Source organism: Sander lucioperca, chromosome 17 (assembly GCF_008315115.2).
Source record: "Sander lucioperca isolate FBNREF2018 chromosome 17, SLUC_FBN_1.2, whole genome shotgun sequence".
In the NCBI taxonomy this organism is placed as follows: Eukaryota; Metazoa; Chordata; class Actinopteri; order Perciformes; family Percidae; genus Sander; species Sander lucioperca.
The window spans coordinates 1,879,346-1,893,144 of record NC_050189.1 but is presented as its reverse complement, the minus strand read 5'-3'; the positions used below and the strand labels follow the sequence as shown (position 1 = coordinate 1,893,144).

The 13,799-nt window shown below is 43.6% G+C and overlaps 1 protein-coding gene across 18 annotated transcripts in view; it reads right to left on the bottom strand.

The window, feature by feature from the left end:
* camk2d1 (calcium/calmodulin-dependent protein kinase (CaM kinase) II delta 1) overlaps positions 1-13,799 on the bottom strand; it is a 100,556-nt gene that overhangs the window by 44,822 nt on the left and 41,935 nt on the right. For all 18 annotated transcript variants that reach the window (XM_035993726.1, XM_031299851.2, XM_031299855.2 and 15 more), the window contains exon 4: positions 1,422-1,476. In XM_035993726.1, coding sequence (XP_035849619.1) covers positions 1,422-1,476 — 55 coding nt within the window. The remainder of the gene's footprint in view (positions 1-1,421; positions 1,477-13,799) is intronic.

Sequence of the window (13,799 nt, the reverse complement as noted above, 5' to 3'; positions counted from 1 at the left end):
GTGTTTTCCAAATTTGAACCATAAAAAAAGAATTTAAAGCCAGGATATCTGTTAATATTTCACTTCTGTTAGTTAAGTTCCCTAGCCCTACTAACCATGTAAATCAAACTGATCTTCATGTGTAACATCAATGGAGTTGTGTTTTAAACATTTCAACACTTTAAAGTGGGCCAGCGGGTCAATCTGGTAAAAACATGGAGAATGACTTGAAGGCTAGTTGAAGGCAAAACTTTTTCCATTACCACTCCAAGTCTTCAGGGGTTTCCATATTAAAGTTTTATGCAACTTTTAATCACTTTGGTGTTGTGACAGATCCAGCTGTAAGCTCTGCAGAGTCTCGGTGACCTTCATTCAGCAGCTACGTGATTCAAACATGGATTTGATTAGGATTTTCTCTGATCCAGCATGTTCTCACCATTACAAACATGCACAGCAGTAACCGGGGTAAGTGAAAAACCAGGTTATGCCAGTTCTCCCCGTATACATGAGCAGGGAAGAATGATGGCGTAACTCTACCTCCTGTACAGTGGGTAAGCTGCTGAACTCCAATAGTCAATCTTAGCACAGCAGAGCAGGGGTGCATTAAATACACCGCCACTTTTTGCACTTCACACTTCAATTATTACAGTTAATTCTTAGGATGTTCTGTTGTCTGTGCTGTCATGTGTGTCCTTCTTTTGTGTCCTAGGACGTTTTGTTGATCTCATGTTTATGTTGATTTGATTTTATGTAGATTTTAGAATGTTTTTTCTGTGACATGTTTATGTTGTGAAGCAACAGATTATAGCACTATGTCCAAGACAAATTTTCCCTCGGGGACAATAAAATGTATTCCATCTATATTTCTACAGATTTGTTTTACTAAAGAGAGCAAGGACTTGTGATTAAGAGCATCTGTATGACATAGCAAGAAAAAAAAAAAAGCAATTTTATGGGATTTCATTCATCATTTAAAGCTGGGCGGCCTTTTTTGATTTATCACATGAGGAAAAGCACTGATGTAAATAAAATAAAAAGATGAGTGAATAAAGTAATCTACCTTCGATTTTAGTTATTTAAAGTGGAAGTTCAGTATACAGTATGATCCTACATGATGGAATCAAGCTTGCTTGTATTGTCTCAGCGTGTGTGTGTGTGTGTGTGTGTGTGTGTGTGTGTGTGTGTGTGATGACTGAGCACATGGTGTTGCAGAAACAGATGGAGCAAAGAGGCGGCAACCAACGCAGGAGGTGAACGCGCCGCGTCTACCCCATCTCCCATGGTGCCTCAGTGACAGGTCATGTGATTGGCAGCTGTCAGCTTCTACCTCTCCTGAGCATAATGCGTGTCAATGTGTGTTCCTGTGTGTCTGGCCCGTGTCTAACCGCGTGGAGTGTGAATGTGCATAAATGTGATATGCAAAATAAAAATCCCGCACTTACAAGTCAAAGACCAGATAGTGGAATCCTTCCTCTGATATGCTGTCATGGAGCCGCACTGTAAGGGAGGGAAGGAGAGAGATTATTTGGTTATGTAAAATACTACTCCACATTGGCAGCAGCAGGTAGCTGTGTGAGTTATGAACACAGTGAATGGTTGTTCCCTCTCAGTGTGGTAACAGGTGCACTGTGTAATGCCTGGCCACACGCTCCAAACACACTGAGGGCAGCATTTTGCCTCCTCCCTCAGTACACTTTTGAAGGTGTACACTGTAAAGTCTGACCAGGGTTTTTCCTGCATAGAGGAAGGAAAATCATCAGCACCAAAATGATAAGAATTGAGATAAAAAAAAAAATAAAAAAAAATGGCAATTCAAATCCTCTTTGACTGTGTTTAATAATTTACCAAACAACAGTTGAACAAGCAGAACATAAACTTTAGTAGGAGCGCTAATCTCAGTTTTACCATCCAGTGTCTCCCGGTGATTTTAATGGTGGTATGTAATATTAATATTACTTTTTTAAGCAGTTTTGTTGATTGGGGTTTCATTAACTCAAGCATAATCAACATTTTTGTTTATGAAATTTTCAGAAATACCAGGCAAATGCATATAGATTTCTGTGAAATAAAGTAACACAGACTCATTGCCTTTACTGTACACAGACCGATCATGCTTACTGCCCCCCCGCCCCTCAAAGTCAACGAGTAATGGAGTTAATCGTGATTTCAAAATTGACCAAAATAATCGTGCCAAAAATAATCAACCAAAATTTGGACTTTTTCCATAATGGAGCAGCCCTAACATAGTAGTAGGGAATTAAATCATCCATGTTATGAAATTGCCCATTGCTCCAGCCTGTTCCTGCATCTTCACAGTGGATTGTCACAACACACAGACATGTGAACGACAACTCTGCAACACTAACTGACTTACTGATAGTCTCCCACTTATTGCAATTTTTTTTTTATTCGTTTTTTGTTCTTGCAACATTATCACAGAGAGGCTTTAAAACTAATTTGTTATCGTGCCGTCATAGACAAATGCATGTCCTCCAACTAAACCAAAGTGTTTGAATGATTATAGTCAGTCAGCACCCAAAGAACAAGCGTAAAGACACACAGTCATCAATACAAGCACTCCCATCCAGTCCATTTCAACGGACGCTTACAACATACGACCAATACCAGTCTTTGATTAAAACTCAGGTATCAGTTAGTCTGGGTCTTCCAATGTATCTGTTTCAAAGTGAAAGTAGAGCCTACTGCGGTTACACGTCGGACATTTGTATGAATCTTGAAATTAAATCAGTTTTTATAGATTGAACGAAGAAACGAGGGCTGAACGATTAATCGTTTTCAGATCGAAATTTGAAAGAATGTGATTAGCTAATCGTGAAGGCCTTTGTCATGGGCTATGTTCCATTCAGCTTAAACACTCCCAAGAAACTCCAGGACACAGCTGATTCATTTCCATGAAGTTTACTGGGAATTTTGTGAAACTGCAATACAGTACAATGAGATGTCTATATTATTAATCAAACCCAAATACACAGCAACAGTGTAAATAGCACCGCTCAGCTAACATAGCAGTGTAGCCTATATGATAAACACAATCAAGCTAGTAAAAACAACCAGCAGTAATAAACATAAAGATAACTTAGCCTAGCACGAACTAATTAGCTTCTTAGCCGTCTCAATAATCTTACAAAATTAGAATAAGCAGTAACCTAATGTTACATGATGAGAAATACTTACAGACGTTGCCTTAGCAAAAAGGGAGAAAGAAAAGCGATCGACTCAGAAACTGACGACTGGTAGAGCTCACGCATTCCTGTAGCTGATTACCGCATGGCAATTTTACTTCCTGTTTCCCAACATGCACTGGTACTACGTTACTATGGTTACAAAGATAAACAAACCACACTGAACTGCTGAAACAAAGTAGAACACATTTTCAAGCGGCATGACACTCCCCGCTTGGGGTCTTTAAAGAGCCCACATTAGTTAACAGAATCAGTCTTTGGAGAGAGAAGCAGAACCACTTCTGTAATGGGCTGAGAAAAAGTCTTTCTGATTCCATCCTTGACGACTTCCACCTGAACCTTCCGAACCAATCCATCTTCTCCTGGAAAGGTTTTTGCGATGATGCCCTTAGGCCATTGATTTCTCTTTGCCCGATTGTCTTTCAGGAGAACTATATCTCCTTCTTGGAGGTTCGGCCTTTTTTCTTGCCACTTGTGCTGAAGCTTCATTCATATTTCCACCTGTTCCAAAACATGTCTGCTAGGCCCTGAATCCGCTTCCACTCCTCTGACGAGATGCGCTTCCTCAAAGCTTCCCGACGGAGGAGGAGGTACAGAGCCTGTCTTGAGAGTCAGGAGCATTGCTGGGGTGAGGATGAGAGGCGATTCTGGATCCGATGACACTGGGATGAGCGGTCTAGCAGTCATGATTGCAGCTACCTCGGCCATGAGTGTGGTTAAAACCTCATGTGTCAGGTGAGACCTCCTCTCCTCAAGCAGCATGCAGTCCAAAATACGGCGGGCAATGCCAATCATTTGTTCCCACGCGCCACCCATATGAGACGCGTGGGGCGGGTTGAATACCCAGGTGCAGCTCTGTGTGTCCAGGTACTCTTCCACACTGTTGAAGCCTGGATTAGTCTTGTCCATCTCTAGCTCACGAGAGGCGCCGATGAAGTTAGTTCCGCAGTCAGAGCGGATCTGCTTTGCAGGGCCCCTGAGTGCAAAGAATCTCCTCAAGGCGTTGATAAAGCTGCTGGTACTCATTGCTTCAATTACCTCGATGTGAACTGCCCTTGAGCACATGCATGAGAACATCACAGCCCATCATTTAGAGTTGGAAACTCCTCCTCTTGTGCGGCGTGAGACAATGTCCCATGGTCCAAAGACGTCGACACCTAAGTAGGTGAAGGGAGATGCTACTTGTAGCCGTTCTGCTGGCAGAGCTGCCATCTGCTGATGTTCGGTCTTTCCCCTCAGCCTTCTACAAGTGATACATCTGTGAAGCCGACTGCTAACGCAGCGTTTAGCTCCCACCAGCCAGAACCCTGCTGCTCAAATGGCACCTTCAGTCAGATGTCTTCCTTGGTGCTTCACTGCTTCATGATAGTGAGACACAAGCAGGGTTGCAAGATGATGCCGGCCAGGGATGATGATGAGGTGAGTCTCGTTCGTGATCAGATCCGACTGTCCAATCCGACCTCCCACTCCAAGAAGTTGATCTTGGTCCATGGTGGGGTGCAATTTCCACAGGCTGCTGGAAGATGGGATGTTGGATCCTGAGTTGATACACTTAAGTTCCTCTGTATAGCACTCATTCTGGACACTCCTCACAATGCACACTTTGGCCCTCAGCAACTCTTCTTCTGTAGAGCGACAGATGTGCCACCCCTGACATTCACTCTGGGTGGAGTGGGCAAAAGAACGAGCCACGTGGATGAGGTGTGCTATGGCTGTGAGGAGAGTGCTGAACTTGGAGAAACGTTCAAAGCGTTGTGGGTGTACCACATCTCTGGTAACATATGTGAGACTTGTCACCACCTGGGGACGCACTTCAGAGTCAGTGTTAATAAGGTTATAAGTCTCTTGAAGCTCAGGTGAATGCGAAGATGCATCATGGAGAAAGGCTGGTCCTTTGAGCCAAATTGTGCTGCTAAACAAGGCTGGTGTCACAGTTCTTGACCCAATGTCAGCTGGGCTGCGTTGGGACGTACTTCCACTGGCCGGAACAAGGTGATTGATGGATTCGTTGGATCCTGTTGTGTACGTAGACATAAAATCTCCTTGACTGGTTCTGGATGTACCCCAATACAACCTTGCTATCTGTGTAGTAGGTGATATTGTTGAATGTTGTGTCCATCTCTGTGACTACCATCTCGGCGATTTCGACGGCGAGCACAGCCGCACAGAGCTCAAGTCTCGGGATAGTTAAGCCAGGCTGGGGAGCCAACTTTGCCTTCCCGAAGACAAAGCCAATCTCAGTCTGTTCTTGGTGACTTGTCACCTTGATGTAGGCTACGGCTGCTATGGCCTTAACTGATGCGTCTGCAAAGACACAGAGTTCTCTTCTTAACGCGCCTGCGGTGGAGAAGGACGTATAAGGGCGTGGTATCTGGAGCCCCTCTAAATCTTGGAGTGACTGTTTCCATCTAGTCCACTCACTCTCCATGTCTTTGGGAAGAGGTGAGTCCCAGTCCTCTGCTTGCATGGTGAGTTCCCTGAGTATCAGTCTTCCATGAACTGTGATGGGGGCAAGGAACCCTAGAGGATCGTAGAGGCTGTTCACGGTCGACAGTACCCCTCTGCGAGTGAATGGCTTCTGGTCATCTTTGATTTCAAACATGAAGGTGTCTGTGCGCATGTTCCAGAACAATCCAAGGCTACGTTGGATGGGCAGATCATCAACAAAGAGATCTAGGCTGTTAACGTCCTTGGTGCGATCTTCGGATGGAAATGCTTCGATGACTGCCGGTCGATTTGAAGCAATTTTGTGCAGCCTGAGGTTAGAAGCTGCAAGCATCTTCTGTGCTCGCCCAAGGACGCTGATGGCCTCTTCCTCGGTGACGAAGGACTTTAAAGCGTCGTCAACGTAGAACTCGCGGTCGATGAATCTTCTTGCATCACTGCCATAGTCGGTTTCTGCTTCCTTAGCTGCCCGTCGCAGACCATACACTGCAACGGCAGGGGAGGGACTGTTCCCAAAAAGGTGAACCCGCATTCTGTAGTCCACGATGTCAGAGGTAGGGTCGTTGTTCCTATACCACAGGAAGCGGAGAAAATCACGGTGGTCCTCCTTAACGACAAAGCAGTGGAACACGTGCTCGATGTCGGCAGTGATTGCCACCTGTTCCTTCCTGAACCTCATAAGAACACCTAGCAGGCTATTATTAAGGTCAGGGCCAGTGAGCAAGACATCGTTGAGCGACACTCCTTCACATGACGCGCTGGTGGTGGTGCAACCCAACTTTTGGAGCTGTCCTGGTAGCACTCAGCTTCCATCATCTTCAGAAACTCTAGATCCTCCATGGATGGAGCGAGTCTGTGGTCTTCGGGAGTACAAGCAAAGACAGTCTGCCCCAAGCGGTCTCCACTGAGCATCATTGAGCTGCGGGTGGAGGTTGGTGCTGATGTTTAGGCACTCTACCAAATACCTCTTTCACTCTGATTTGGTTGTTGCATGGCTGAAAATGACTCATACGACCATTCTCTAAGATGGCTGTTTTGTAACTCCTCACCTCAGGTGGTCTGTGAGCACCTCCAAGGCACACATCACCGATGACGACCCATCCTAGGTCAAGCCTTTGAGCAAACGGTGCATCTCCTGGGCCACTTATCTGCTCTCGGACCTTGTGCGCCCATAAGATGTCTCTGCCCAGTAAGAGGAGTATTTTGGCATCCGGATCTAGAGGCAGAATCTTGTTGGCGATGTGCTTCAGGTGGGCATGATGGTAGGCTGCTTCCGGTGTAGGAATCTCGGCACGAACGTTAGGGATTTGGTTGCACTCGAGGAGTGTAGGTAGAGGAATGCTTACTTTCTTGTACACCGGCTCCACAGTGTAACCACTGGCTCTCCTCCCCGCTGTCTCTGTACGCCCCGCACAGGTCTTGAGAGTATATGAGTAGGAACTTCCAGAGATCTTAAAAACCTCAAAGAACTCCGACCGCGCCAGGGAGCGATTGCTCTGCTCATCCAGTATGGCGTACATTCTCTTGGACTCCTCCCTGCATCCGTTTGGGAACACGCTGACGAGGCAGATCTTAGCACATGCTCTGGCACTCAATCCTTCACCACATACTTGTGTGCACGTTGACTTGACCTCTGTCTGCTCTGTCCTCCTCCCCGCCATCCTCTGAAGTGGAAGGGGACGACTTAGATTTCCAGGTAGGTGGGCAGGGGTGAAGCGTGTCACATGAGCAGTGCTCTTACACTCTGTACATTTTATCTCAGCGGTGCAGTTCTTTGCAAGATGCTCTGTGGAGGAGCAACAGCGAAAGCAGATGTAATGCTCTTTCAAAAGCTGTTTGCGATCATTTATGCTCTTCTCACGGAAGCCTCTGCATTTCCGTGAGGGTGGGGCTTTTTATGCAGAGGACAATGTTTATTTGGATTAATCTGTTCCATACTTTCTCTACACTCGGCCTTAGCAGTTCCTGAGACCTGCGTCTTGTGAACATATACGGATGTCTTTGTAGGCCTCTCCCACTTACTCTCTCTCTCTGCTGGAGCTTGCATGAAGAGGTTAAAGCTTGGGTCAGTGCGAGCCCTTGCCTCTGTGGCGATGAAGTTTACCAACACGGAGAAAGGTGGGAAGCTAACAAAATGTTCCTGTTTGTATCTTGTACCAAAGTAAAGCCACTTTCCTTGTATGTTGTATGGGAGTTTCTCAATGATAGGCTTAATTCCTCTGGAGGTATCCAAGTACCAAAGTAAAGCCACTTTTCTTGTATGTTGTATGGGAGTTTCTCAATGATAGGCTTAATTCCTCTGGAGGTATCCAAGTACGACAAGCCTGCAAGGTAGCCGTCTTCCTTGGCAGCTTGTAGCTCTGACAACAGGTCGGCTAGATCCCTGAATCTCTGTGGATCCTTTGTTGTGACCTTTGGAAAGTTTTCTAGTTTGTTGAACAGAGCCTGTTCAACGGCTTCTGGCGAGCCATATATTTCGGCAAGGCGCCCCCATGCCATGTGCAGTTCAGTTGCTGGATCCTTAATGTTGACTGTTTTTATTCTTCTTACTTGTTCTGCTGACTCTTTTCCCAGATACTTGGTGAGGAGGTCGAGTTCTCCTGCAGCGGACAGGTCTAGATCGGCGATAGCGTTCAGGAACGATGTTTTCCAGGCCCAATAGTTCATTGGCTGGTCATCATATGTGGTGAGGACTGAAGTCACCAGGTGGCTGCGAGCAAGGTATTTGATGAGGTCTCCAGTGGACGTAGAATGGTCATAGCTAGCTCCATAAGGCGTCCTTTGAGCAGGCGGGTGCACAGGAGATGAAGAATCCTGTTTGAAGTTCTGTTGCAGACGATTCCCACCAAGCTGAGGAGCTGGAGAGGAATTGAGAGGCTGATTGAAGCTTTGTTGTGGCGGTGCCCCACTGGTCTGAGGGGCCTGAGGAACTTGGTGTGGCATAATGTCAGCAGAAGCAGCAGCTTGGGTTTGACTTGCATTGAGTGGGTGTTGTGTTGAAGGGATAACATTGATTGGTTGAGGGTGTGGAGGATGAAGCGTTGGTGAAGCATAGTCACTCCCTCTTCTGACAGGTAGACCCTTGCTGCATAGGCTGGCTTGTGCCGACACATAGGCGGAGACGCGCTGGTCTTTGACCGATTGGGGAACCGGGCTGTTAACCTCACTGCATACTTCAAAGCCCATATCTTGCAAACCAGCCACAAGAGCATTTTCCTCTGCTATGGCAGCATCCTTTTCTTTTTCGTTTAATGCATCAAGATTAGCTTGAACTTGTGCCTGCTCCACTTTAAGTTCAATTTCCTTTTGCACATGTGCTGCTTTAGCTTGTGCTGCTTCAGCTTTTGCCTTTGCCATGGCGACGGCCATGCTAATCTTCGAGCTGGACGATGTACCAGATGAGCGACTGCTTCTTGAGCGCACAGTTAACAGAGTTATCTCCATTTCCTTTTTTACTGTTGCTACGTTGTGATATTGTGACTCACCGCGTTTTCAATATCAGGAGAAGGAAGCTAGTGCGTAGCTGACAGGAAGCTGTAGCGTTAGCCACTCATCTCTTGGTATTGAGTTGCTCCGTAGGATGGCAATCCTTGTGTCCCTCGTTAGCTGTGTTGCCGTCTTTTCACTGTCATGGGCTATGTTCCATTCAGCTTAAACACTCCCAAGAAACTCCAGGACACAGCTGATTCATTTCCATGAAGTTTACTGGGAATTTTGTGAAACTGCAATACAGTACAATGAGATGTCTATATTATTAATCAAACCCAAATACACAGCAACAGTGTAAATATCACCGCTTAGCTAACATAGCAGTGTAGCCTATATGATAAACACAACCAGCAGTAATAAACATAAAGATAACTTAGCCTAGCACGAACTAATTAGCTTCTTAGCCGTCTCAATAATCTTACAAAATTAGAATAAGCAGTAACCTAATGTTACATGATGAGAAATACTTACAGACGTTGCCTTAGCAAAAAGGGAGAAAGAAAAGCGATCGACTCAGAAACTGACGACTGGTAGAGCTCACGCATTCCTGTAGCTGATTACCGCATGGCAATTTTACTTCCTGTTTCCCAACATGCACTGGTACTACGTTACTATGGTTACAAAGATAAACAAACCACACTGAACTGCTGAAACAAAGTAGAACACATTTTCAAGCGGCATGACAGCCTTGATTCATTTAATGTGCAATATTTAGTGGAATGTTTGGTGTAACATTAGGTTTAACATTATTTATTCCTCTTCATATTGTTATATTTAATGTTTTTAATGTTTTTTCTTAAGATAAATGCTGGAATAATGTTACATATCACTTACTGCTGAAAATTCATATCTATGTTCCTTAAATAAAGATATAGAGCAGTTTTGATGGGGACTCATGTTATAAATGTTCCATGACATGTTTTAGCTGTTACACAGACAATACTTTAGCTAAACTTAAATAATAATCTCAAATCGAATCGTAATCGCAATATCTGGCAGAAATATCGCAATTTGATTTTTTTTCTTAAATCATTCAGCCCTACAAGAAACCAAATTTAAACTTCCAGATTAGCCACACAACTCGTCTTCTGCATAGCTTTGTAGGGCGTTTGGCATGATAAGCTACTAAATGTTGGCACAGCTAGTCAATGGTCCAAATATAACAATTGGTAATCATATTTAAAAATAGATGCATCTACATACACACATTCTCAGAGCTTATATACTCATACAAAGATACATTATTAACAATATTCACTTTGATTCTCTCTAAAAGGAGGTAGATCCAGCTGTGGATACAAACATACTGCATGGAGGTTCATGAGCGGACATCCACACTTCTGAAATAATAATGTGAGCCTATATTCAGCTACAGAGTTCTTATGGTCATTGTAAAAGCTGGCTATAGCTTATAGCCCATGTTTGTAGCTTCTCCTTTGACTTACAATAAAGAAAATAGTTTTTGAATGAATTCAGTAATGTGAAATTAGAGTAAATATTAGCATTTTCAAAAATGCAAGACATTTCAGCTTTTCTGATTTGCATAGACTAGACCCAACAAAATTTGAAGCGGTATATAACAAAAAAATGCAAGTAATACAAATTCTGCAACTGGGGATGGGAATAAATCAAGCTCTATGTTAGTTATTAAATTGAAAGTATGCTGTTTTTTAAATGTATCAGCATCAATATGAATTTCGAAAGCAAAGATTTCTTTAAGCGTCTCCCAGTGCCTTCTAGTGTGTTTTTAGTCACATTGCAGTGTGGCTTAAAAATGTCAATATAACCCTAAAATAACTGTTTATTTAATAAGATAATACTCTGTAGTTATTGACATTACATATGATATTTTCACTGTTTTAAATATTGTGAACACTAGACAGCTTTGTCTCAAACCATGTTTATCAGATGCAAACGCACTAACATGCATCTGCATGGCAATTTGCTGGCAGATATAGCACTGATGCTGCTCTAGTTTTAGTGCCCAGGTCCTCTGAGCAAGGCTGTCTCTTTCACTTTGATGAACAAGAAGAAAATGAAGGCAGCAGAGGTAAGAACTCCTCCACCGGTGAGCTTTCACCGAGCCAATTACTGTAGCTACACTGCTTAATGGACATGCAATGACATGGTGTGAAACTAAGACTGACATGATGCCTCTGACCACTCCTGGAACACAGGCGCTTTAGCTCAGGGGTTACAGAGGCTTTGGTACAGTAAGATAGCCTGTTCCAATCTCTAGACCAGGGGTCGTCAACATTTTTTTAGGCAGAGGACCCCTTAGCTGACAAAAGAGACGGAGCAGGGACCCCTTACTGCATATAGTGTATTAAAATGAGTTGCATATTAAAGTGGACCTACAATAACGTGAAGGGCATCCTAAAGCCTTTACACATACATTGTTATGGTGCATACAATACTAAGCTTTTAAAATAAAAATTGTTGGCATATTGATATATTTATAGATCATGTTTTAATGTGAAAATGTGTCACAGTAAATCCTTAAGCTTAACTGTCTGTGGATGGCTACCTTATGGCTAGCTTATCTATAGGCCAGTAAGCCTATCATCAATGTTGTGTACATTTTAAAAAAAAAAAAAAAAAAAAAAAAAGTTTTCTTTACCATTATGTTGGATTCATGTAAATGTATATTTTCAGACATTTAAAAAAAAATAAAATTAAACCATTGAACAACAATTTGGCAGGCCCACCCTGCAGCAACTCTGAGGACCCCTAGGGGTCCCAGACCCCCTGTTGAAGCTCTTTGCTCTAGACAGCTTTAAAACATGATTATTTGTGTTTCATTTATTGATGATAGTCATGGATGAACTAAAACCTACAAGCGAGAACACCATGGAAACAGAGCTTGGTAATGTAGATCTTTATCATCCTTTTCATAGAGAGCATCATTGACCAGCCCAGGGCCCGTTTCAATAAGGGGGTTCAGTTTCAGAAACGGGCCCACAATCATACCTGGATTTGCTCTTATCCAATATCTTATCGCTCCCCACTCACAAAGAGTGTTCTTGCTCAATATTGGACCAATTAGAAAAAATGTTGTTCCATCAGTCACTTGACACAAAGACATAGGAAAATAGGGTCCAGGTTGAAAAACACCAAGGTTACCCTGCAATTACTTGTTTGTGGTATCACACAGGAAATGGTTGCAGTAGCTGAGCCTGGATGTTGCATGAATTAGCATTTCTGCAGCAGTAGGTGACAGTGAGGGTGGAAGGCGGTGTTTTTGACATGTTGACATGGGGCAGGAACGGGAGGGTGGGGTCAAACGATGTATGAATAACAATAGTTTGGCTTATTTATTCTTTTGAAGTTGTTTTGGACATTTTTAGGTCTTTATTTTTGACAGGACAGCTTAAACTTGAAAGGGGAGAGAGAGGGGGAATGACGTAGCAAAGGGCCGCAGGTCGGAACCGAACCCGCGGCAGCTGTGTCAAGGACTGAGCCTCTGTATATGGGCGCGTGCTCTAAAAGGTGAGCTACCCAGACGCCCTAGTTTGGCTTATTTTTTTACAACTGAAATTGCATCTATGTTATTAAAGAGAGAATAAAGTACTGAAAAAAAGAACCGTTGGGTCTCGGTACTGAATTACAGGTACCCGTATCAGTTCAAATGTGAATGGTAGCAAACCCTAGCTAGAGTAGGGGTGTGAATCTTCACTGGTCTCACGACTCGATATCACGAAGCATCACAATGCGCAACCTCCTGAATATTATTATATATTCCTACACATGGTTTTAATCAACAAATTCAGATATATGGGAACTCCTCTTTTTATTGTATCTGCCCTTCAAAAAGACCCTTTCTGAATGTAGTGGAGTCTGAACACAGCAGACAAAAGGCAAAAACTAAAAAAGCAGCGACCAGAAAATCAGCAAGTAACATCAGTAGGCTATAGTAGATTATGGTCTGTCACAGCATCGATGCAGAATCGTCCAGGTCCGCACAGTGATGCATCGATGCAATGATTCATTTCAACACCCCTAGTAGGGAGATAGCTGAAACACACAGGGCTGTGGCTCTGCAGGACTGAAGAGCACTGGTTTAGAGGTACCATAATGTAGCTTTAACAGGCGCAATGGAAAGCTTGGCTATTGATTATAATATAATTGATTTTGGCTCTATTATATACTGTATATGTTTTAATAGAAAACAATGACTTTGATTTGTCTTTGGCTTCTTGTCATGTCAGCACAGATCATTTCCAGACTCCATTGGTAAATCAACCAACAGTGAGAGACTGACTGTACTCATGATGTGTGAGACTGTACGAATGTGAGGGTGCTTCTAGGAAAAGCTCAAACAGGCCAGAGCATGAGATGGATGAAAAGATTAGAAAAAGGGAAAGATTCCCCTGTAGAGATTCTCTGACGTCTCCGTTAGCTCATCTCCTGATTGACATCCGAGAGATCCATCACCACGACGACCTTAAAGGATTGAGGGCTTTCCCAGGGCTGGATGCTGCGTGAATGGAATAGTAATGAGACCAGCGCTACTTGCTACCAGAAAATCATTATCTGATGGGAGACAAGCTGGTCTCAAACGGAGGGAGAGTGTGTGCTCATGTGTGAGCGGGCAAATATTGAGAATCTCCAGTGAGTCAAACCTGGAATCATTCAGTATTATCTCTTCTTAAAACATATAGGGCCCTATTTTAACCATCTAAG